The sequence below is a fragment of the Ovis canadensis genome, chromosome 3 (assembly GCF_042477335.2).
Source record: "Ovis canadensis isolate MfBH-ARS-UI-01 breed Bighorn chromosome 3, ARS-UI_OviCan_v2, whole genome shotgun sequence".
In the NCBI taxonomy this organism is placed as follows: domain Eukaryota; kingdom Metazoa; phylum Chordata; class Mammalia; order Artiodactyla; family Bovidae; genus Ovis; species Ovis canadensis.
The window spans coordinates 3,845,434-3,870,300 of record NC_091247.1 but is presented as its reverse complement, the minus strand read 5'-3'; the positions used below and the strand labels follow the sequence as shown (position 1 = coordinate 3,870,300).

At 60.7% G+C, this 24,867-nt stretch overlaps 1 protein-coding gene across 21 annotated transcripts in view; it reads right to left on the bottom strand.

Annotated features, from left to right (window-relative positions):
• Positions 1-24,867, bottom strand: part of RALGDS (ral guanine nucleotide dissociation stimulator) — a 48,551-nt gene that overhangs the window by 7,284 nt on the left and 16,400 nt on the right. For 6 of the 21 annotated variants that reach the window (XR_011255078.1, XM_069579973.1, XM_069579975.1 and 3 more), the window contains exons 2-9: positions 6,829-6,939; positions 5,419-5,612; positions 4,545-4,604; positions 3,464-3,657; positions 2,936-3,258; positions 1,783-1,998; positions 1,460-1,563; positions 922-1,006 (exon numbers count right to left, since the gene is read on the bottom strand). Coding sequence is in view for 15 of the 21 variants with exons in the window: in XM_069579973.1 (XP_069436074.1) it covers positions 922-1,006; positions 1,460-1,563; positions 1,783-1,998; positions 2,936-3,258; positions 3,464-3,657; positions 4,545-4,604; positions 5,419-5,612; positions 6,829-6,939 (1,287 nt within the window). In the remaining 6 variants the exon portion in view is untranslated. Of the gene's footprint in view, positions 1-921; positions 1,007-1,459; positions 1,564-1,782; positions 1,999-2,935; positions 3,259-3,463; positions 3,658-4,544; positions 4,644-5,418; positions 5,613-6,828; positions 6,940-16,704; positions 17,070-24,867 lie in introns of those variants that run through there. The other 15 variants (XR_011255077.1, XR_011255076.1, XM_069579974.1 and 12 more) reach the window with 6 other exon arrangements.

Genomic DNA, 24,867 nt, shown 5'->3' with positions numbered 1-24,867 from the left:
TCTTGGAAGGACTCAGAGGAGAGCAGGAATCCTGCCACACACACCCCTGCCCCCTGCTGCCACCCTCCAGGGACCAGGTCCTGGCCCAGAGCTCAGGCGGGCCTTGGCGAGAGGGACAGGGACTCGGGGGGGCCTGGCTCGGGCGGGGTGTCCGCCGTGCCAAAGGCTCCACAGCCACCTGGAGCCCCTCTGGACGTCTGCTGCACAGAACTCTGCCCTCGCCCGCTCCGGAGGGGTCTCCTGGGTGCCACCTCTGACAGGGGGAGCTGGGGCAGCCACTTTGCTTCCCCTTTTCTGTGGAAGCTTCTGTGGAGGGGCCCCGGTGAATGCAGAGACCCCTTGCACTTGTCTCCAGCCATCTGGGGTATTTGTCATGGCCAAGAGAGGCCCCATGGTGAGAATCCAGGAAGTGTCCCCAGGATGCATTGGCAGGGTCTGCCCTGGGGCAGCATGAGGCCCCAGGCAGCTGCACGCTGCCAGCCCCCAGGCCCACCTCCCGGGCCAGCTCACTGGGACCCTGGGCTGGGAGCCCCTGCAGCAGGGTCCCTGGGCGGGCAGGGGGCTCAGCCCTCGGGGGACAGTGCAGACTGAGGGGCAGCAGTGCCTGGCTTCCTGGGGACAGGCTGGGCTGGGGAGGGAAGAGACCCGCAGCCTGGATCCCAACTACCCCTGGGGGGCGCAGCTGAGTGCCTGGGGGTGGGGGGAACCAGCGCGGACCCAGGGGACTCTAATCTCGCCCCTTCCCCCTCCAGAGCTCTGCAGCAGCCCTGCCCCACCCCCTCCAGGGCCTCCTGTCCCCAGAGTGCCCCCGCCCCGCCACTGGCCCATGGACCAAACAGATCCCAGGAGGAGTTTTCCCAGAAACTTCCAACGGGAACGGCAGCACCCTCACCCCAGCCCAGGCCGTGCCCCCTTCTCTACCTTGATGAGCAGTTCTCTGCTTAGGGAGTAGTTGTTCTCGTCAGAGAAAATCTCCGACAGCTTCTGAAAGACGCGGAGACTGTCCCTGGTGGAGGAGAAAGTGGGGAATGGTACGTGTGTTGGGAGTGGCGTGGGGGCAAAAACATTTGAAGACCCAGAGACCCTCTCTGCCTGCGCGGCAGTGGTTTTCAAACAGGGTTCCACTGGGCGCTAAGGGCTCCTCGTGCCTGGGGAGGGTCTCTTGTGGCTCACCCGGGACCCCGTGACTGTTAGGGCATGGGGTGCTGTGTTGATATTAAGAGGACAGAATTGTGTGGCTGTGAAATAAACACAGAAAAGCCTCCAGTGAGGCTCAATCCAGTACCCGGCAGAGAAGGAAACCAAGGCAGGAGGCAGAGCCGCAGGCCTAAGGCCAGTGGGCCCTGGGGGACCCGCCCACAGGAGGCCGCATGTTCTGGCAAGTCCCAGGCTCACTGCGGGCTGGCCCCCAAACCTGCGGGAGGGCCCTCGGAGCCCCTCTGGGGAGAGGGCTGCCCACCTGGAGACCTCTTCCCACGTCTTCTTCAGCCGGTGGATGGAGTTGCTCTGCAGGGCAGAGAGGATTGCGTAGAGGGAGGAGAAGTTCTTGAGGACTCGGCACTCCTGGGGGGCAAGGGGACAGGCCATGAAGGGCACCCAGCTTCCCTGCTCCAGCTTTGGTCCCCCTCGGCGGGGAGCTCCCTCCCGGAAGAGACTGATGCCTTGGGAGGCGCTCCTGGGGCCCCGTGAGTAATGCCAACCCGCACCCCACTAGGGGGCAGGTCTGAACTCAATCCCGTGGTGAAAAGGGGTGGGTCCCCGAGCCCTGGAGGGCATGCATACCCTGGCCACCTCGATCCAGTGCTCCACCACCCTGGCCCTGTGGCGGGCCGACACGCTCCGGTCCCCGAGGCAGGTGGTGATGACGCAGTTGGCCACGCTGTTGAACTGGGTGACGGTGGCGCGGACGGTGGGGGCCAGGTGCTCCTTCCCCTTCTTGTCCCGCTGGGACCAGATGGAGCCCAGGCAGTGGTAGGGGACCACCTTCTTGAACAGCTCCTGGGGGGAGGGGCAGGGGGAGGGTCATCCGGCTCTGCCACACCCCAGGTATCCCCGCCCCCACCTCCCCAGGGTCCCTGGTCAGAGCTGGGAGCTCAGGAAGCTGGGGAGGTGGTGCGGGGGGTGGGGGGAGCTGACTTGGGGAGTGAAGTCTCAGGCTTTTGTTCCCCATTGACTGTGGGCGTCCAGCACGTCAATGACCCAGGATGAAACGGGCAGGAACGAGCTAGCTGGGCCTTGTCACCAGCCCATCCTGAATCGTGGTGCCAGAAGAGGCTCACACCTGCCCAGACCAGCGGCATCTTAGCCCGAGGTCGTGGTTCGGGCCTGTCCCCTGTGCGGACGCACCTTTACCTGGGCGCTACAACCGCGGCCTTTGCTGCAGCAGACCCGGGGCAGGGGGTGGTCCGTGGAGCTGGCCACACCTCAGCGAGCCCTCCTGTCCCCTCCCAAGGGGGCCAGACCCCACCCAACTTCCGACTGTTCCACCCAGCGTCATCCACAGTCAATGGATGAGGAGGGCAGGGTCCCAGGTCCACAGCCTGGAGGGCCACCAAGGCCTTGGGGCGAGGAAACTGGCCCAGGTGACACATTTATAACGGTGGCACTGGAACTTGGGGCGGGACGCCTGCTCTGGGCTTCCCTCATAGCTCAGTCGGTAAAGAATCTGCCTGTAATGCAGGAGACCGGGTTTGATTCCTGGGTGGGGAAGATCCCCTGGAGAAGGAAATGGCAACCCACTCCAGTATTCTTGCCTGGAAAAATCCCGTGGACAGAGGAGCCTGGTGGGCTACAGTCCATAGAGGTCACAAGAGTCGGACACGAGTTAGTGACTAAACCACCACCAGCCGCTCTGGATGGGGCCCAGAGGGTCTGGGTGGCAGAGGCCAGAGGGAAGGGGTGCCCACGGCCACCCTTGCCGAGACAGGTTGCCTACCGCATCCATCAGCGTGAACTGCTCTGCCACAAGGTCAGGAGGGAACGCCAGGAGGTGGGGCTTCTCCTCCCTAAGCCCGTTCTCTGCAGCCACGGGCAAAGGCCAGGGGGGCTCTGGGGCTGCAGCCGGATCGAGCTCTAGAGTTTGCGAGAGAGCCGGCTCGAGCTCTGGAGGTGGCGTTGGAGCTGGTGTCGGGGCTGGCTCTGGGGCCAGTGCCGGGGCTGGCTCTGGGGCCAGTGCCAGAGCGGGCTCGAGGTCTGGGCCTAGTGTGGGCTCTGGCTCGGCAGCTGGTTTCAGAGCTGGAACTGGAGCTGGGGACAGAGCTGCAAGAGGAGAAAAGGTCAGTGACACGCCTGCCCTTCCAAGACAGAAAGCACGCCCCTGCCTTCCAGAGAAGCCTTGGCCCCAAAGCCCACAACAGGATGTCATCCCTGATGGCGGTCCCCACGCAGGCCAGTCTCTGCTCCCAGCCCAGCAGCTGCCATGGGGGTGCCCCCCTGAATCCAGCGCCCACCCTGCCCTCCTCACCCTCCGGCTCTGCCTCGCCGAGGTCCGCGTGCTCCAGCTGGGCCAGGAGGAGGTGGGCCCGGCGCTCCAGGTCAGAGCCGGGCATGTTGAGCTGCACGTAGGCCACCAGCTGCCTGAGGCAGGGGAAGTCAGGGGGCTGACAGAAGTCCTCCGAATACTGGTCCAGCCAGGTGCCCAGGATGGAGGAGATGGCACTGGGGGCGGGCAGGCGGGCAGCAGAGTCAGGGCCTGGCCTTTCCTTCCTCTCCACCCTCCCCTGGCACCCCCTGGGGGCGGGCTTCTGGGCTCGCCCAGCCCATCTGGACGCCAAGGCCTGGTCAGCGGTGGGGCTGGCAGTCATGGCTGGAGGGAGCCCTCCGTCCACGGTGACCACCTCTCCCTTCCTGGGAGAGCCCGACTTTCTCCTGTCTGCCCCCACCCCCACTCTGGGCCCCCCCCAACTCTGGGCCCCCCACCCTACTCGGCCCTCCACCCCCACTCTTGGCTCCCCCCCCCACTCTTGGGCCCCCCCATCCCACTCTTGGCCTCCACCCCCACTCTTGGCTCCCCACCCCACTCTGAACCCCTGCCCCTACTCTGGGCCCCCCACCCCACTCTGGGTCCCTCCCACTCTTGGCCCCCCACCCTACTACTGGCCCCCACCCCACTCTGGGCCCCCGCCCCCACTCTGGGCCCCCGCCCCCACTCTGAACCTCCCTCCAAAGGGAACTGCAGGAGGCCAGGCTCTGTTCCCTGGCTTGGCCTGGCCGTGCTGCACACAGTAGGCGCTGCATAAACATGGGAGGGAGGAGGGGACAAGCAGAGCACCCTGCCCAGCCATCATGAGCCTCCTACACCTGAACTTGCTCTCAGGACACAGCTCTGAGCCCCCTGCCTCCCCTATGCTCCCTGGGGACCCAGGACCCCAGCCAAAGCCCTCCGACCCCTTTCACCCTGCAGAAGCGCCCAGACCTCGACCTTCCAGCGGGAATCACAAGATGTGGGGGAGCCAGGGTTCTGCCCAGGCCTCCCCAGCCTCAGCCCCCGCTGGACCCCAACCTGTAGACGGGAGACCCTCCCACCAGACCTGAGGTGCACTCACTTTCTGAGTTGGTCCTGGGGTCCGCCGTCCTCGCTGGAGTAAGGAAGGATGCACCCGTATCTAGAGGAGGCCGTGAGGGCGTCACATCTACCGTACCTGCTATGACGTCCAGCGTTACTGGCTGACTCCCCGACTCGCATGGAAGCCCGGGAGGGCAGGATTCTATCTGCTCCCTTCCCTGAATTAAGCCAAAAGCCCAGAAAAGTGCCTGCACACAGTAGGTGCTTCATACAAATTTGCTGAATGAATGAACCCCAAACCAGCACTTTACAGACACCTGAGTGGCCTGGGGCCTTCTGCCAGCCTCCAGCGATCCCTGCTCTGGCTAATCCAGAGGGGACCCCAAGATAGGAGGGGACCCCAAGATAGGCTCCTGAACTTCCTTTACAAATGAGAAGATGACTCCGCCCAAAGGCTGGAGGCAGAGAGCTTCTTCATGAGGGGAAAGCGTGAAAGCATTAGTCGCTCAGTCGTGTCTGACTCTCTGAAACCCCATGGACTATAGCTTGCCAGGCTCCTCTGTCCATGGGGTTCTCCAGGCAAGAATACTGGAGTGGGTAGCCACTGCCTTTTCCAGGGAATCTTCCTGACCCAGGGACTGGGTCTCCCACATTGCAGGCAGATTCTCTACTGTCTGAGCCACCAGGGAAGCCCCTTCACGGTGGAGGAACACCTTAATTAAAACCACACCAACCCTCAGCAGCCCTTTCCATAGGGCTGGGCGTAAGGCTGCTAATCTGACGGTCCTGCCAATGCTGTGAGGTTAGGCCTCCTGCAGCCTGCTTTCACAGGAGCAGACTGAGGCTCAGAGAGGCAAGGCGATGCTCCCAAGACACACAGCCAGTGGGTGGGCAGGGAGGAGCGGGGCGCTCACCTCTTGAACAGCAGGTCCAGGACCTGCTGGGTGGTGGTGAAGGCTCGGTAGGTGCACAGGAAGATGGTGACGTAGGAGAGGTCGCTGCCCTGGAAGGCGGGCACCAGGTGCTCCACCAGCTTCTCCAGCGTGCCCGCCTTCACGGTGCGCACCTTGCAGGTCTCGTAGAGGTTCAGGGCCGACTCATTTTCACACTGGGGCGGGACAAAGGGGAGGGGATGGTCAGCTGCAGCACTGTGGCCCAAGGGGCAGGCAGGCAGGGTGCTGGAGCTCAGAGGAGGTCCCAAGTGCTCGGTGGCCTCTGGCCAGAGATGGGAACGTGAGTGCCCCAAATGGAACGAGGGTCTCAGCTCACACTGGAGGTGGGGATGATGAAAAACTACTCCTTGAGGTCATTCTATTAGCTGAGTAGTGATCAATATGAGGAGTATCATCCCCATGAGCTCTGGCAAAACAGACTTATTCTAGGGGTGAGAAAACAAGAGGCTCATCCCCCGGGTACCAGAACAGTACGTCTGGACACAGAGGCTGTCGGGGCAGCACTGGGGAAACAGACGCAGAAAGGAATTCAGCCCAGGTCCCGGGCAGTGAAAGCCTGAGTCGCGGTGGCAACCGGCCTCCCTTCTGAAAGGCTGTGCGTCCATCAGGCCCCTGCTCCGACCTGGAGGGGTTGTGGGGCTGGGCTCCATCACAGTGACTGCAGAGAACCACGTACAGTAGCCTGAGCCCTTTGGTTTTTTTTTTTTTTTAAAGCCCTATTAAGTCAAATGATGTAAGCTTGGAGAGGTGTGGAAGGGCGGTCAGGCTGATGGCCACCCGTGATAGTGCTGGGCAGGGCCTTCCCTAGCAGTCCAGTGGTTAAGACTCCACGCTTCCAACGCAGGGGGCGCAGAACCAACCCACCCGATTGGGGACCTAAGATCCCACATGCCTGCCGTGTAGTGTGGCCAAACAATAAAACAAATCAATAAAGGTGGACACCTACCAATTATCCGCAATAGAAAAAGAAAAAAAGAAAAAACTGGGGCAAAATGCATAATCCCTGCAGGGTAACAACTTTGGAGAACAGGCCCCCTTTAGACAGTAGATTTCCACATATATGCCTGTATTTACTTACGCTTTTCTTGGGTTAGTGCAGCAGCTCACTAAACTGACTGCTGCCCCTTCTCGCCTTGTTAAAGGCGAGCCATTCCTATAAATTGCCGGTCTTGTTCTTTTTCCGAACTTTGCCTTCTCTAACTTCCTTACCCTACAATCCCAGCCTAACATGAAGGGAAAGAGTACGAAAGTGTCTTTTTGATGTTTCAGACAAATAAGAGAGCAGTGAACTGTGGACTGGGCTGTGGGGGGCAGGGTTGGAGCCCAGATCCCTGTGGGAGGCCCCGGGACCCCAGGCCCTCCCGCACTCACCCCGAGCCAGCGCTGGCCCTTGCTGGCGCCGTGGTGCACTTGGATCTTGCGCAGGGAAATGGAGTAGATGACCCCGTTGACCAGCTCCTCGCCAATCTCCTGCGTGGAGCTCTGCAAAGACAGTGCCCGGCCGCCGGGCAGGCAGGGGTGTCAGCCTGCCTGGCTGTGCGGCGATGGTGGAGGTGGGGGGTAGGGGGCGGGACACCCACGTGCCACCTTCTGTTCCCGGATGAGGCAAAGGGGGGTGGCCACAGGGACCTCCCGTCCAGAATGGAACAGGATAACAGAGAGGGGGCTGGGGACTGCCCTCGGGGCTGCTGGCACTGCCCCCAGCCCCCGCATCCTCACTCCGCCAGCCATGGCGACTGTGGACAAGATGCACCCACCAAGGTTCCAACCGCAGCCTGCTCCGGCCCTGGGTGCCCCCCCGCACCAAGACGAGAACGGTTCCTGGTCATTTCACCGCAGAGGAGGGAGATGGGAGGGACCGCCCGTCCATGGGCACACCACCATGGGCAACTAAATGGCAGACCGGGGAACCAAGGCCCTGATTCGGTCAACTGACCCTGGGGGCTCTGGTTCCCTCCCAGGGGGCCCCCCTCCACAGCTGACCCCCACCCTGGAGTCAGCGCCCCGGCTCTGCGGCAGGTGCGGGCGTCCTCGATGGCCACAAACCGAAGGCGCCTCCTTCCCCTGCTGCTCATTCACGGCCTCGTGCCTCTTGGGCAACCAAGGAGTTCCCAGTTCCCTGACTGCCATCTGCATGGGCACAGCATGAGAAGGGTGACGCTGCTGGCATCCGGGCTAGCGCCCGGACTTCCACAGAACCGCAAACCACAGGACTTGCCCTGGGCCAGCAGCATCTGGCAGCTCCTGGACCCCGGGCAGAGAGGCCCTTGTTTTAAAAGGTAGCCACCCCTCCCGCAGGGCAGACAGGCTTTGTGGGGGGGGCTTCACCAAGGCCTGATCAAGGCCTTGGTCACTGCTGACCTGGAGTCCACGCCGTCTCCTCTCCCACTGCTCCTGACCTGGGATGAGGGGAGCTTGAAGTGGGGGAGGGTGGAGAGCGGGGCAGGGGCTAGGAGCAGAGACAGAACTCTTGAGTTTAGGGAGGTGCGGGGAGGTGCTCGCTGACACGGGGCCATCAGTCACAAGGTCAACACCGGTAGCTGGGATCTCAGGTCACTGCCCCCGCTGGGGGTGGGTGTAGAGCTCAGAGAAGGCCCAGTGAAAGCGCTGACTCAGCCTGGGCCCCACCAAGAGCCCTTCTCTAAGGCCCGCTGCCTCGGCTGGGGCCCTGGGAAGGAACCAGGTGCCCAGGGTCCTGTACTCCCAGACATCAGTGCCCCCTGGGCTTAGGGCTGAGGTGGGCGGGTGGCTGGGCCTCTCACCTCCTACCTCCAGGGCTCTGGGAGGGTTCTGGGAGGCCTGGAAAGCCATCCTCCGGAAATCCACTTCCTCTGACCTGAGGCTGCCCTCCCACTCCGGGCATCGCACCAGCGGGAAAGCCAGGGCAACACGCTGGGGCTCCCAGCACTTTGCTTCCTCCGGAGAGAGAGCCAGGCATTTCTGGGAAGTCAGCGGGGAATCCACAGGCGGAGGTTCCCTCAGCCCTAGCACCCCCTCCCACTCCACACACCCCCACAGCCCACGCTGGAGGAGGTCCAGCCCTGCCATCCGGAGGAGAAATCCTCCATCCTGAAACAGAAAACAAACCCCAGACAGACGCTTAGCGTCCTCCCCGGCCTCACACATCCCTCCCCCGCCTAGAGGAGGCCATGGTGCTGGGTGACGTCAGGGGCCTGCCATCCACCTGCCAGGCCAGGGGCCTGTCCACCCACCTCTGCGTCTCCTCTGGGGCTCTTGAGGGGGGCGGGGGGGGGTGTCCGGGACTGCCTCCCACAAAGGCTGCCACCCACCCTGGAAAGGCCTGTTCCTCCCCCGGGGATTCCAGCCCCTTCTGGTCCAGCCGGGAGCCAGACAGTGTCCTGAGCATGTAAATCGCCAGCAGTCGCCAGACGTGCCTGCCAGAGGGCACTGGACTTGAACGCTGAGGATGCCCACCCGGCTCCAAGTGGGGCTCCAGCAGGGACCGCTGGACAGAAGCACCCCCTGGCCAGGCCGACCCCCAGGGAGGCCTTGCCGTTCCCCAGGCCGGTCTAAATAGCGGCTCCGCAGTGAGTGAGCCACGGGCTTCGCGGCAGCCGAGCAGCTGGCCGGCCCTGCCCGGGATTCATGTAATCCTCCAGCCCTGCCCCCACCCTAGGGGCCCCCTCCCGCCAGCGGGGTGGGGGGCGGGGCAGGACGCTGAGAGCCGCACAGGCTACCCACCAGGAAGGCGGGGCCGGGGGTGGGGGATCACCCCCTCTCCCCCTGTCGCACAGATGGGGAGCTGCACCAGCCCTGCGGAGCCCACCCGCCCTGTCCTCCTCACCGCCACCCCCAGCCCTTCACAGCAGCAGCAACAAAAAAACAAAACAAAACACCAGATCGTCCAAGCAGCGCAGAAAGCAGGCGCCATTTAAACCAACTATCGAGAGACAACAGCGGAGCGGGCTCCCAAGAGAGCTGCAGGGTTGGGGGGTGGGGGGAGCTGGGCACAAAGCAGTCGAGCGGGACATCGGCTGCCCGCTCCCACTGCTCTTCCAGGGCCAGAGAAGGAGAGTGGCCAACAGCGTTTGCCCATGGGACGCTCTGGGGCAGGAAGGGCAGGGCCCTGGTCCCAGCATGTGACCCAGGCTGATAGCAGGCAGTGCACTGGCCTGGGAACTGGGAGCCCATGTGGGCAGTGCCAAGCCCCCCCATCCGCCCCCCACCATGCTCTGGCTGGGGCTCAGGGCCGCAGGGGGAGGGAGTGGGCAAGCAAACAGCAGATGCCCTGAGGGGAGGTGTCCATAGAGTTGCCCAGAGCTCTTGAAAAAACTGAAAGTGTTCATCGCTCAGTCGTGTCTAACTCTTTGTGATCCTGTAGACTGCAGCCCGCCGGGCTCCTCTGTCTGTGGACTTTCCCAGGCAAGAATACTGGAGTGGGCTGCCACTTCCCTCTCCAGGGGATTTTCCCAACCCAAGGACTGAACCTGCCTCTCTGCACTGCAAGCAGATTCTTTACCGCTGAGCCACCTGGGAAGCAGCGGAAAACAGCTCCACGAGGGTGGCCGTGTCCTCAGAGGACAGCGCCTCCCGTCCTGCCCCAAGCAGGCACCCACAGACGTGTCCCCGGGGCCCCTTGGGACCCAGCTAGCAGCTGCCCAGTCTTCTACCACCTGGGTCTGGAGGGAGGGTAGTGAGATACTGCCAGGCCCTGGTGAGCAGAGGCCAGCAGGATGGGCACCAGGGTGCCCCACAGCACCCCCTGACTCCATCCCTCAGAGCACAGCCCAGAGGCTCAGGGACAAGGAAACGACTGGGGTGGCGTATGTTAGGGCACCACCTGATCAGCCTTCTCAGGGTGATGGGCAGCAAGGTGCCGCATCCCCAGCTGACTGCAGGCCGAGCCCTGAGCCCCTCAAGGCAGAAAAAAACAGGGATCAGCCAGGAACTGATTCCACCTGTATTTCAGGCTAGACCCGCCGGGACCCACTGGGCCTTTCCCAGCCGTCTCCTGCAGGAAGGCGCTCAGGCCTGCACACGTGGAGGTGGCCGTTCTCCCACCCTGGGGACCCCTGCACTCCCGTTCACCTGTTCATTTCTGGTGGAAACTACATCAGAGCCACGCAGGGCCTCCAGATCCATGGATACCTCTGGCTGCAGGATGCTCCCTGCCCCAGGGGACCTGGCCGAGGCGGGGAGGCAGGTGGAGAAGGAAGGCTTGAACCCACACCACAGTCTCCCTGTCCCCCCGATCCCCGGGGGGCGGGGGCTGCACATGGAGAAACCTGGTCTCGCTCAGGTCAGGCTGGGTGAGGGGCGTGGTGGTGGGCCCCACATGCACAAGCTTACTGCTCAGGGGCCTCATGGCACCCTGCTGAGGGCCATTGAGCCACAGAGGTCCCCTGAGGCCCTCAGCACCTGCAGCCCTGGGCACACAGGGCCCCTCTCCAGCGCCCACCGGGCCCCGGGGTGCTGTTTCTCCTGCTGGGTTCTGCTCCCAGCTTGGCTGAGTCCTGCAGCCCCCCAGCCTCAGTGAGCCTGTCTGAGAGAGGGGCCAAGGGCAGCAGCACTCAAACAGGATGAAGCGGGCGGGTCACGAGAAGCGACAAGTGTGAGGAAGGACCAGCTGGGCGCCAGGCATACAAAGCGCCCAGGAACGGGGCGTGAGGACACTGTTATTGGCGAGTTAACGCGGGACACGGGGCGGGAATGGGAGAATTGCCAGACGCCCCGGGAACCTGGGGGAGGGCAGGTGAAAGGGACGGTGGGCCATTCTAAAAGTGCCAGGAAGAGGGAACCAGGCCTGCGGCTTTCTGACCTCTCAGGCTTTTGTTGGAATGCCTTTTGTTGAAAAACACAAGAGCGATCAGCATCAGAGGCAGCTGCTCTGCCTTCCCGAACACAGGCTCCTGGGTTTGAAGACCAAGCCGCACACCCATTTTACACAGGTGGAGGCTGAGGCCCAGGGGAGACGGTCAAGGGACCTGGTTCATCTCTCAGAATGTGTGCCCAACAAGGCAGGGAGAACAAAAATGCCAAGTGTCCGCCACCCTCCCAGTGTGCAACAGGGCCTTGCCCTCCAGCCTGCCCCCACCTCAGATGGGTGGCCTGGGCCCTGGGCCCAAATAGAACCCTGCTGAGGGTGGACAGTCAGTGCTGGATAGAGGTGGGCCACACTCCTGGTCCCCAGGAACCACACCCCAGAGGCGGCCTTGATTGGGGGAACCACATGAGGTGCCTGGGTGGCAGGGCAACCAGGGAGCTTAGTGACCCCAGAAACTGGCATTTGGGGACCGGCTTTTGGGCTGAGCCCCACAGAGGCTGACCCATCTTCCCAAGAACCTTCCTGGCCAGCTTGAGCTTCGCTGCTCATCAGCATTTAGAAGAGAAATGTGCTTCCGGGGGAGGAGGGACCAGACTCCAGGCTGGCCTTGCCCACTCAGGACCGGCTCCAGACTTTCAGGCCTCCAGGGACCAGGCCTGCAAGGGGGCCTGGCTGGTGGCAGCGGAGGGGAGGGGCACCTGTCTGGGGCAGGGGAAGTGCCAGGCAGAGCTGGCTGACAACACCACCATGGCCCACAGCATCCAGCACGTGTGGGCATCTCCTGGGTGCCACGCCCCTCGCACACCTGTCACTTGTAATCCTCCTGACACCTCACTTGTGGGTGGGAGGTGATTTCCGTCAGGAGCCAGGAAGAGGCAGCCAGGGCAGGACTGAACCCTGGCCTGGGCCCCTGGTGTCCCATGAAGTCGCCCCCAGGCCTCCGTGCTCCACCTGGACCGTAGCTGCCACAGCCAGTCACAGGGTCCATGTGGAGTCCAGCCCCTGCTCAGACAGATGCTGGAGGGAGACCAGAGATGGGACAGGCCTCTTCAGATCACACAGCAGGTGTTGGGGGGTGCACCAGGGCCCAGCACCCTCAGACCCCCACCTCTCCACTGAGATGGGTCTGGTTGGGGCCCCTATCGTGGGATGGCCAAGGCAGCCACGGTCCAAGCTCCGCTGCAAGAACCTGGCCTGGAAGCACCACGCTGACCAGGCTAGCCAGCATCCTCCCAGAGTCCTGGGCACAGGCACTCCCCTGGCACCTTGTCAGACAACACAGTGGTGGCAGGCCTGCCTGGCCGGCCCTGACACGGCGCCAGACACTGGTGGGGACCGCTTTGTCAGGCTGCCTGTCTTGTTCAGGCCTCGCCAGAACCCTAAGCAGAGGATGGGGCATCAAACCCACTTTACAGATAAGAAAACCAAGGTTCAGGGAATGCGAGCAGGTTGAGGGCTGTGAGAGGCTGAGCCAGGCTTCCAGCCCAGCTCTCCTCCCTTCAGAGCCCAAGTCTGGTCCAGCCTATGTGGCGCTGCCCCCCGGGTCAAAAGGCCAACATCATGGCTCCAGGTGAGACCACAGAGCTGGCTGTGCCAGCATCTGAGGCTTCCCAGGGGAGGGGGGGATCAAAGAAAATGTTGGGCCACACCTGCTCCCAAGAGCTCCTCAAACCCCACACCCTGCCGGGCACCCCTGCCCGGCTCCCCTAGCACCATACCCTACCCCCGCCGCAGGCTGGCCAACAGATGGAGACTGGGACCACTTAAAGACCCCCTCCTACACCGGGCTGCAGGTTTCAACCCCCACCTCCGCAGCACACGTTTGGGGACAGTGACTTCGCTGGAGCCACAGGTCCAATAACGCAGCGCTTCTACGTCTGGGAGGCTGGGCAGCATGGTGCCATGCATGGGGACCATCCGGGCAACCGGTCCTCGACTGCCTGGGTGCAGCCTCCTGAAACCGTCCCACTGGCCGCTTGAGGGCTGTGGGTGGCCCGTGCTAAGTCCCCCTCCAAAAGCTCCTCACCAGCAGTGAAGACGGGGCCTGCAAACAGCTAACTGCTGCAAACAGCTAACTTCCAGACTGGGCACAGGGCTGACTCCTCCCAGTGCTGATCCCCACCACTCCTGCTCCAGGGCCATCCTGGAGCCTCCGGGAAACGACCAGACCAGTGGTGAAGTCCCTCCCCCAGATAAGGAACAAAGACAAAGACGCAGTACCAGCCAGACTGGCCCCCTCCCGCCTCTTCTCCTAAGGAGGAAAGCAAGATGGGAAGTGGGGGGCCCAGCAGGTGGCAGCCGGTCAGTCCCCCTCTTGAACTTGACAGGCTCTGCAGCTATCTGAGGCTGTCCCCTTGGAGCCTACCAGGAAGCCTGCTTGGAAGAGGATGGTACACAGGCTTTTGCACACACACACAAACATACACACACACCCCTTTCAGATCATGCCTCTTGGCCTGAGGCTAATGAGCCCTGGGGGTTAGACTAGAACCCTGCACACCCTGAAATCCAGAGAACAGACAATGGGGAAGGAGGTGGGGAGGCTGGAGGGAGACAGGTTTCCTCCTCACATCTCTGAAGCCCTCCTCCTTTCATTCCACGCCCACGCTGAGCTCAGGGCTTCCAGGCTTAGTGCCTAGGGTCAGAATCCCGCCCCTGCCACTTACTGGCAAGTTTGTGCAACTTAGTGCCTTGGTTGTTCCATTTGTTAAATGGATGGCGGGTGATCGTGATCCCAAACAGACACCATGCGTGCACACTGCTCAGTGCAGAGCCTCCCACCAAGTGCAGCCTCATATGAGATGTTATTTAAACTCTCAGGGTCCAGCTGTGGGCTTATTTCTTCCGTGAAGCTCTCCTCCGTGTCTTTTGGCCCAAAGAACTTTCACCTACCTCTGGTCTCTAAGCACCCCTGCCCTTCACTGACCATGGGGGCTCCTGAGCTGCCTGGGCCTGGTTCTTGCCCCTCCACAGCTCCCCCGGCCCCCAGAGACACTTGTAACGATCTCCCCGTGAACTCAGACCCGTCCTTCTCCAACCCCCGTGGGCTCTTGCACACAAAGGCGCCCAGGAAAGAACACGGCCCAGGTTCAAATCTGGGCTGCACTCTCGCTGGTTGCATGTATTTTCAAGGACTCTACTTTTCTGAGCTCCAGAGTTAATCACTCAGTCCAACTCTTTCTGATCCCACGGACTATAGCCCGCCAGGCTCCTCTGTCCATGAGATTCTCCAGGCAAAAATACTGGAGTGGGTTGCCATTCCCTTCTCCAGGGGATCTACCCAACCCAAGGATCGAACCGGGTCTCCCGCACAGTGGGCAGATTCTTTACCGCCTGAGCCACGAGGGAAGCCTTCTGAGCCTGGCACGTAGTCAAGAGAGCTGGTCAAAGTGAGCTCAAATGAGGGAGTCATGTCTGCAGCCAGTAGGTGCTCTGGACTCTGGGACCCATCCCCGCCTGGCTGAGTTGGTGGCCTGCATGGAGACGGGGGCGCGAGCCCAGGGACCTCCACGAAGCACGGAACCGTGCCGGCCGAGCTGGGTCAGCAGTGGCTTGGCTCTGAATCATGATGACGAGCAGATACCCAGATGTGCGAGGACATCTGGCAGCCCCGAGAGGGAAGGACGGGGCGGAGGCCTAGTAGGAAAAGGGGGCCTGGGGAGGAAACAGAAACTGCCTCGTGGTTTCCAGACAGGACAGGGACCACAGGCGGCCGCCTCAGCTCTGGCAGGCCACCGCAACCAGGAAATTAGCTGCTGGGGGTGGAGGGGGGCGGTGTTGGCAGGAGGGACAGGGACTCCCCACGCCCTCCCCCAGCTCACGGTAAATGGTCATTGTGTTTGGTTTCCGGCAGTGGCCTTCTCTCCTGCCAGGACCCTGGCTTTCCTGCACTAGCCAGAAGCTTCCCCTTTGATATCTAAACAGCGGCTTCGGCCTGGAGGCCAGTGCTGGGGCCAGAAGGGAGAGGAGAGAGGGGGCGAAGGCAGGCAGACCCCCGGGCAGGGGCAGGCCTCAGATCTGCACTCTCCCTCGGTTCCTTGGGGATACAGATGGATAGGGGGAGGGAGGGAGGGAGGAGAAGCAGCCTGGCGGCCTGCCCCTGTGAGTGCGCCGGCCGGACCCTCCAGCACACAAAGCCCGAGGAGCTGCCAGACATAATGAAAGTCAGATGAGCGCTGGGCTGGTGTCAGGGCTCCCGCCCCCACCCTCCCAGGGGTCTCGGTCCAGCTGCCAATGAAGACCAGAGCTGTGGGTGGATGAGGGTCGGGGAGGAGGCCTGGCCCTGCCACCCGCCAAGCTCACCAATAAAGGGTCTCCCAGGCCTGCTGTCCTCCCACCAAGAGCTCCCTCCCCCCTCTCCCACACTGGACAAGATCCGCTTTATCCTCCCATAACTACGCATCCAGACCCTGTCTAGGCACTGGGGTCACACAGAGAGAGGCCCAAGACTCAGGCTGGCAATTACAGCTCACCGGGGCCTAAAGTAACGACGTGGGGGATACCAGCATGGGGGATCAGGACCTCCACTGAGCCCTCTGACCCAGGAACAGCCTCCCTCCGTTTAGGCCCCAGCCCCCGGATTCTGCTACCTTGGCCCCAGGCAGGGGGTCAGAGTCAGGTGCACAGTCAGGTGGGAGGAGGGGGAGGGCACTGCTCCCCATGACCCACTGGCCCCCTCCTCCCAACACTGCACTAGAAACAGGAGTCCAGCCCTCACTGAGGTCCCGAGAGGCACACCCGCCTGCTGAATCCGACCCGACCTTCACAAATTCAGGGTGGAAGCGCATTTTCTAATCAAGCAGAAGGGAGTCACCCCTCCATCTGAGAGGCCCTTGCCCCATCCTCCCCGCCTGGACACCTGGCCCACAGGTTGGGGGCCTGTCTCCCTCCCCGCCCCCCCCACCCTTTTGACCAGCTCTGAACATCAGAGTCCACTTCTGCCCTCCAAGGGGGCTGCCTGGAAGGCAACTGTGGTCCCAGCCACCCCTGAGGATTCCCAGAGGCCACCGCCCTAATCACTAGTGCACCACCTGCGTTTCGAAGCCAAACCGCCTAAGCAGGCCCCCTAGCTGGCCACAGGGATGAAGTACGGCCCAGCCCTGCGGCCGGGAAAGGCAGACTCAGAACAGACGAGACCGCCCGCGGGAACACGTCTGCCGGGTTGCAGGGGCAGCAGAGCGGGCAGGCACTGGGACGGAGAGAAGGGTCCCAGAGCCGGATCTGGTCCCGAAACTGTTTTGCCCGCCGGGCGGCCGGCCCTACGCCCACCTGGCTGCCCTGGGGGTGGGCGCAAGGACGGGAGTTTCTGCGGAAGGACTCTCCCCCCGCGCAACTCCTGGGCTGGGGGGTGGTGACCACCACCACCATCGCCACCGCCACTCGTGGTGGGCGATCCCCTAAGCGCGCTGCGTCCCCACCCACTCCTCGCTCGGCCGAGCGCCGGGCCGGCGAGGCTCACCCACCTCCAGGCGCGGCAGGTCAGGGTCGAGCTGCGTGAAGCTGTGCAGCACCACCGGGCAGCTGTCGGGGCCGCCCACCTCCAGGCGCACAGCGTCCCACACGCTGCGGCTCCGCCTGGAGCCCGGAAACAGCGACTCGGCGCCGCCCGCAGGCCCGGCCGCCTCGGCCCACATGCGCTGCACCATGGGCGGCTTGAAGTGGCGCGGGCGGCCGGCCGGGCCGCGGGACCCGGGGCGGCGCGGGCGCGGGGCCGGCCCGGCGCGCAGCGGGGGCGGCGGCGGCAGGCCGCGCGGCTCGGCGCTGCCTGCGCTCTGAGCGCGCCAGCCGGCCCCGCGGAGGTCAGGCCGGGGGCGTGGCTGGCCTCCGGGGGCGTGGCCTGCGGCGTTGAGGGGCGGGGCTGGAGACGTCGGAGGGGCGGGGCTGGAGACGCTAGAGGGGCGTGTGCGCGAGCGCGTCCCCGCCGCGTGTTGCTGGCTGTGTCTTAGCGAAGAGCACGTGTGTGTGCGTGTGTGCGTGTGTGTGTGTGTGTGTGTGTGTGTGTGTGTGTGTGGCGGGCGCGGGCGCCGTGCACGGGTTGTATAGGTGTGTGGGGTACGAGTTGACATGCGGCCAAGCAGTGGGTGTCCATCTGCGACAGACTCCAGTTAAGCCCCTCACTAGCTCTGTGACCTAAGACAAATTGCTTAACTTCTCTGAGCTTCGGGTTCTTCAGGAAGATCACAGCTGATAATCGCTGTATGGCACGCTCTCAGCCAGGTGCCTGTACCTGGCTATGTGCTCCTGAGTCCTGGAGTGAGGACCGGGTCCTCCCTGCACCCCTGTATTTGGCCGTCCTGAGGGTCAGGATTATGACCAACCTAGACAGCATATTAAAAAGCAGAGACATTACTTTGCCAACAAAGATCCGTCTAGTCAAAGCTATGGTTTTTCCAGTAGTCATGTATGGATGTGAGAGTTGGACCATAAAGAAAGCTGAGCACCAAAGAATTATTTTGAACTGTGATGTTGCAGAAGACCCTCGAGAGTCCCTTGGACATCAAGGAGATCCAATCAGTCCATCCTAAAGGAAATCAGTCCTGAACATTCATTGGAAGGACTGATGTTGAAGCTGAAACTCCAGTACTTTCGCCACCTGATTGTAAGAACTGACTCATGTGAAAAGGCCCTGATGCTGGGAGAGGTTGAAGGCGGAAGAAGAAGGGGCCGACAGAGGATGAGATGGTTGGATGACATCACCGAAGCAATGGACATGAGTTTGAGTAAACTCCAGGAGTTGGTGATGGACAGAGAGGCCTGGCGTGCTGCAGTCCATGGGGTCGCAAAGAGTCGGACACAGCTGAGCAACTGAAGTGAACTGACGGGTCAGGGTATGGTGCTGGGGGAAGGGCCTCTGCCGGGGCTATCTCAGCTGTAACCTGGAAGAGGTACCAGCAGAAAGGAGATGGAGGAGGGGTAGTCAGGGGAGTAAGGGGGAAGAGTCCACACTCAGCATGACCAGCTTGGGGGTCCACATTCAAGAGTGAAGGGTCACGAGGGACTCAGGCCAGCCACGCACCTGCCACTAGCCTGGCTGGCTAGGACCCCTGGAAGCTTGAGTACTCGGGGTCTCCAGGTAGCCTGCCCTTGAGGATGCTGAGGGCTGGCTGGGGAGCCTCAGCTGCTCTTTCTAGAAACCAGTGAGAACGTCCCTCCCTCACACCAACACACTGCCCAGGCCTGCCCGCCTGGCCTCAGCTCTCAGCCCTCTCAGCAGTTGGCGATCGCTGTCAGCAGCCCTGGCAATGCCACCCACCTCTCCAGAACTGGTTCCGTACCCCTGGGCCTCAGTTTCCCATCTGCAAAACGAGGGGGTGGGTCCGGACTCCTCAGCCCATAGCCATATATGGCTCACCCACCCTGAGCCCCGCACAGGTATCCATGGACAGCGGGCCCCACCCGCTCCCTCTGACCTGTGTGCCCACCAGATGTGCAGCGCACATCTGCAGCAGGTGCATGGTCCTCCCTCAGGCACAAGGAAGGCTTTGACAAAGACCCACGGAAGACAGCCTGAGGACTTCTATTATAGGCATTAAAAACCTTCATGCCATGAAAAAGCATGCATATATGCATAACCGAATCCCTTTGCTGTACACTTCAGAAGTTAAGATAACATTGTAAATCAACTCTGCTTCAATAAAATAAAATTTTAGAAAACACTCATGCCCTTAGATATGACAACCTCACTCTTAGGAAGTAACCTTAGGAAAGCATTCAGAGTGGGGATGTGGATTTCCATGTACTTCTCTGGATGTATACTACTCTGCCAAAGGAATTACAGGCCGCAGGGCCTCAGACAGTAAAGAATCCTCCTGCATTGCAGGAGTCGTAGGAGACATTGATTCCTGGGTCGGGAGGATCCCCTGGAGAAGGGAACGGCAACCCACTCCAGTATTCTTACCTGGAGAATTCCAGGGACAGAGGAGCCCAGTGGGCTACAGTCCATGAGGTCACAACATGACTTAGAAACTAACACTTTCACTTTCAAAGGAACTCACTCTGTGCAGGCTCACTGACAAGACCCCGTGTGCCATGACCCACCACAGGAGGACCGTCACACAGGGAGTTGCTGTCCAGTTGCTCAGCCGTGTCCGACTCTTTGCAACCTCATGGACTGCAGCACGCCAGGCTTCCTTGTCCTTCACCGTCGCCCAGAGGGAGATGCTCAGCTATGAAAGTGAAAGTGAAAGTGAAGTCGCTCAGTCTCTTTGTGACCCCATGGACTATAGCCTGCCAGGCTCCTCCGTCCATGGGATTTTCCAGGCAAGGATACTGCAATAGGTTGCCATTTCCTTCTCCAGGGGACCTTCCTGACCCAGGGATTGAACCGGGGTCTCCCACACTGCAGGCAGACTCTTTACCGTCTCAGCCACCAGGGAAGCCTGCAAGTCGGAAACCCAGGCTACAGCACATGCTTTCAGAAGCTGACATTATACGTGTGCATATGACTACAGGGACCCACTTTGCCAAAGTAATGGTGGTTATCTCTGGGCAGTGCTACACATTTCTTAAGTCTCAGAATTTGCTAATTTTTCTAAAATATTTTAGTAATCACACATACATAATAATAAACACTGGGTTTTGTTTGTTTGCTGATTTTGTTTTTAAAGCAAGATTTGGCTTGGAGCAGAGATCCCAAGAAGGCTGTCTAGGAAGCCCCAGGGGAGGGTGAGACATGTGTGTTCAGAGAGGAATGAGGCTCTCCAAGAGAAGTGAGGGGTGACCTCTAGGCCGGACACTGCCTCGGGCTAGAAGCTTCTCTCTGAGTCAGTCTCTCAGAGCCTGGGGAACTAAGCACCTGACTGCACTCACTTTATCTCTTCTGGGTTCCTTTTATCTCTTCTCTCCCAGGGAGGGGCCTGGCAAGCAAGCTTCTGCCCACTTTCCAGCTGGGAAAGAGGCCGAGTGCCTTCTGAGTGCACCAGGCTCACCACCTCTCTGACCCTGAAGGTCAAGGGGACTGGGGTGAGGGGGCCCAAGCCGAGTGGAGAGGCGAGGATAGGGCGCTCCATCACCACACTCACAGCAGCACAGCTGGCGGGGCTGCCTCCCATCCAGCTGCCCAGACATCATCTGTTCGGGGCAGAGGGGTGGTTTCCTCTGGTTGGTGTCTGTTTGATTAGCGTCTATACCCCTCCCTGCCTGTTTGCCCCTGCTTTGGGGGTCTCCTCCTGGGTCCTGAGAAGCTTGCTCACTGCTCCAGCTGCCTGCACACACACACACACACACACTCACACACACACACTCACACACACACACACTCCTAGTTCCCAGGGGTGCAGTGTAGTACAGAACCCGGCACTGAAATGCCTGGGTTTGCAGCCCAACTCCACTCCTTTCTTACTGTGTGGCCCTCCCTTCTGGCCAATGCCCACCCCCAACCACCCTGCCCCGCTCAAGTCACCATATTTCCAAGGCACAGCTTCCTCCCGTTTAGCAAAGGGACAGCACAGGCAAAGTGCCTTAACGGGGGCTGAGAAGGGACTTCCCTGGTGGTCCAGTGGCTAAAACTCTAAAACTCTGTGCTCCCGATGCAGGGGGCACAGGTTCGATCCTTGATCGCAGACCTGCCACAACTAAGACCAATGTGGCCAAATAAATAAATACTTAAAAACCAAACCAAACCAGGGACTGAGAATCACCGGGCACCTCGCACGTGCAAGGCCCTCTCCCCAGCCCTCAAGCACCTTGTCTCATGATGTTCCCTCAAAGCTGCCAGGGAGACGTCTTCCCAAGGGCAGGGCAGCCCTAAAGGGAGGGAACCGGCACTGCAGGTACCGCAGGGAAGACCACAGAGCCACCCAGGAAAGTGCTCTTGCTGAAAACCTAACCTGAATCCAGCCAGGCCTCTGCGCGTAACGACCACTGGGGGAATGACAGGGCGCAGAAGAACACGTTAAACGCACACGAGGACGCACCCCGCAAATTCCAGACGCTGCGAATCTTCGCAGGACAGACCACCCAGTTCCTTCAACAAATACATTTCAGGGGGAAACGCAAGGGGGAAAATGTAGATTAAAATAAAGGTGTGACATGCAACCAAATGCAACATGTGGATTCTGGGCTGGGATTCGAACAGGGCAACTGTTTAAAAAAACAAAACACACACACACACACACACACAAACAACCTAAGGAACAACTGGGATGATTTGAACACTACTGGGTATCTGTTTGAGCAAACTCTGGGAGACAGTGAAGGACAGGGGAGCCTGGCACGCTGCTGTCCACGGGGTCGCAAAGAGTCGGACACGGCTGAGTGAGTAAGCAGCGACTGGCTCTCTGACGATAGCTGACATCGTTTTTTGGGTGTGATCATGGGATTTTGCTTACTATTAGAGTAACCTATTGAAGTATTGACGGCCGGAGCCGTGTGCCTGAGGTCTGGTCAACGTGGTCCGTGGTGGGGAAGGAGGGTCCACAGAGAGGCAGCAAGAGCGGCCCCGCAGGGGGATGAGGAGAGCTGCGTGTCTTTACGCCATTTTCTCCACTTTTGTGTTCTGGGGAATTTTTCATAATAGATGTTAAGAAAGAAAAAGGAGACAGTTTGTTTCAATTCATCCTCTAATGCTGCTGAGGCTCCATCAGCCCTGAAGGGAGGGCAGCAATCCCCAGACCTGGAGCCCACCGCAGTGACCCCCACCTGCTTCACCACTTCCCACGCGCCTGTGGCTCTCAGAGCATCCAGACAACACAATGGCCCGATGCAGTGGGCAGAATCGGAATCACGAGGCTCAGATGGGGCTCGTGACCTCAGGTCAGTCTGAAATCGAAGCCCTGCTGACCTAGGCCCTTGGAGGGTCTGCTGGGAGGGAGACACGAAGCTGTGTATAAAATGCAGGGTTATATGAATGGGGGTCGCTCCCTGCTTTCCTGCTCCTACTCACAGCTCATCCCATCCTAGCCATCCCAGGTTTCCAACCTTTCCCTGGGGAGGGGGGGTGCACCCGTCCCTCCCTGGAGATCACAAGGAGCCCTGGATAACATCGCTGTACAGACCGCTCCTGTAATCAGGATGCTCCCCGCACAGGAAGCCTAAAAGACAGGTTTTGAGCTGACAGCCAGGAAGAGAACCAGGCCAAATCTAGCCCACAGGTGTTTTGGTTGGCATGCAAAGTGTTTTTCAATTTTTGAGCCAACAGTAAAAGGTCAGGTGACTTCATATAAAAGTCCCCATTTCTGGCTGCTCCCGTAACTTGGGACAATCCAGCCACACCGGGTCTGTGTCCCCATGTGACAGGAGGCTGGGTGGGAGCTGACGGACACTTGTCCTTTGCAGCCGGGCCTTGTGCCCATGGGTTTGCCCCAGACCCCACTGGGCCTCCCATCACTCCCTGGCTCACAGGCCCCTCAGTAGCCGCCTTCAGTTTGAGAGAAAGGTGTGCTCAGGCCAAACCTCTGGGGCCCCTTTCCCTTCCTGCTATTATCCAATCACTGGTGCCCAGACATACAGCAGTCAGAGCGGGTCTTGACCCTTCAAAGCTCGCACCCCCCCCCCCAACCTCTGCCTTCAGACAAAAGACCAACTCCTTGGTATGAGCTCAGCTGGTATCTCTGGGGTCCTTTCTCACGATGCCCAGGGAGGCTCACACAGAAAGGCTGCAGTCCCCAGAGCTTCAAGCCATCCTCTCTCTGCCTGGCCCATGCTTCCCACTTTTAATCCACCCCTTTGCTTGGCACAGGGTCCCAGGGAATGGGGTTTGGGCCTCGGGTGCCACTCCAGGTACCTGGTGGCTCAGAGCAAGAACTGGCTAAAGGCCACATCCAGGTGACAAGGGTCTTGGCCATCACCTCCTCCAACTTCGGTCACGGTGCCGAGGGAGCTGGTGACCCAGTGAGGGACAGGAGTCAGGGACCCAGACTCAGTTTGAGCAAGCTTCGGGAGTTGGTGATGGACAGGGAGGCCTGGTGTGCTGCAGTCCATGGCGTCACAGAGAGTCAGACATGACTGTGCGACTGAACTGAACTGACCCAGACTCAGGTCAGGCCTTGCTGGAAAACCTTTCATCTCTCACTGAGTGGGTGGAGGTCACCTGGTCTGTCTTTTCTGATCTATATTTAGAGTCTGGGGAGTTCACGGATGGGGCGTGGCCTGGCCAGGCTCCTTAATCGTTTCCCTGACCTGATGTCACCATTCCTGGCTGCCTGGGTCCTGGGGTGGCCCTCTGTGGGCAGGTGAGCATGCACCTTGGCAGGAGGTGACACACCTGGGCTGAGTGTGGGAGCTGTTGGCACAGCGGGCCACCTCCTCCGCCTCTGGTTCCTGGGAACTTCCAGGGACGGCCTCCTCCTCGGGGCAACAAGGAGTCCCCAGGGGCTGGAGGCCAAGCTCAGAGATGGTCAGGAGGCAGGACATGAAGCTTCCAAACAACCAGGAGACCATCCGGGGTGGAGGGGTTTGACATCATTACCCCAAATCTCTGACCTCACAGGGCGTTGCTGTCCCAGCGTGAGCAGGACAAGATGAGTCAATGCCCGGATCTGTGGCAACGGCCCAGGACTTGGATTCCAGCATTCTGGACCAGCCATGAGTTGGCTCCCCATCCTCCCCTGGAGAGGGGTGGGTACGGCCCCCCGACTCTGACTTTCAGGATGCTGGGGGTGGGGGGCACTCAAGACGAGCACACATGATGTCCAGGGTCTTACAGGGTAAGACCAAGGACCACTCTGCTAACTGTCCTCCACTTCCAGAGCGCTCAGGGCCCAACACCCCTAAAGGCCACCTGTCCAACAGGTGCTGGGCGCAAGGTGGGGGTGCAGGAGAGGAGGGAGGAAGAGAAACAGAAGGGGGAGGGACTCCCGTGGTTAAGACTCCTGGATCCCAATGCAGGGGGCATGGGTTTGACTCCTGGTCGGGGAACTAAGATCCTGCATGCTGCATGGGGTGGCAGGGAAAAGGAGAGGACATAAACAGGAGGAAATGGCCACTGAGACTTGCAACTGAGCCCGACACATGAGAACAGAGAGAGATCAGAGAGGCAGGGTCTCGTCCCTCGAAAAGCCCACAATGACCGGCAGACTGCTGCACCCAGGGTGGAGGAGGGGGCCTGCAGGCTTGGGAAACTCTCTTAAAATGCAGAGCCCAGGTCTGTATTTGGGTCCCTGCTCTGCACCTTCCTAGCTTCAGTTCCCTCTCCCAGAGCCTCAGTTTCTCCATCAGGAGGATGGAGGTAATAGTAAGAATAGTAATACCACTACCACTTGACTCTCAGGGGAGCAGAAGATAAAACAGTGCACAGAAGCTTTGTAATCTAAGAAGAATTACTCGAACAGGAGCCGCTAAGACAATCCCCAGCCACGCCACCCCGCCCAGGCGGGAGCAGGGAGACAGGCGGCCAGCCGGGTGGGCATACACGGGTACCAGTGGCAAGCAAGCCTCTTCCCCACCCTGCCCCCCACCAGCCGCTTCACTCACATCCATATTGGGAGATGGAGCCTCTCCAGGCAATTTCCAGCCAAACTCCTTCAACCAGTTCTGATGGGAGGGGAGGAAGTCGAGGGCGCCGGCCACAACCTAGAAGCACCTGTTGCCCTGGAAACTCACCTCAGTGGCGGGTGCCGGCAGAGGTGTCTTTGGCCAAGATGTGGGGCTCTGGAGGGCAGCGTGGCGGGCGATGGCCCACCTTCTGG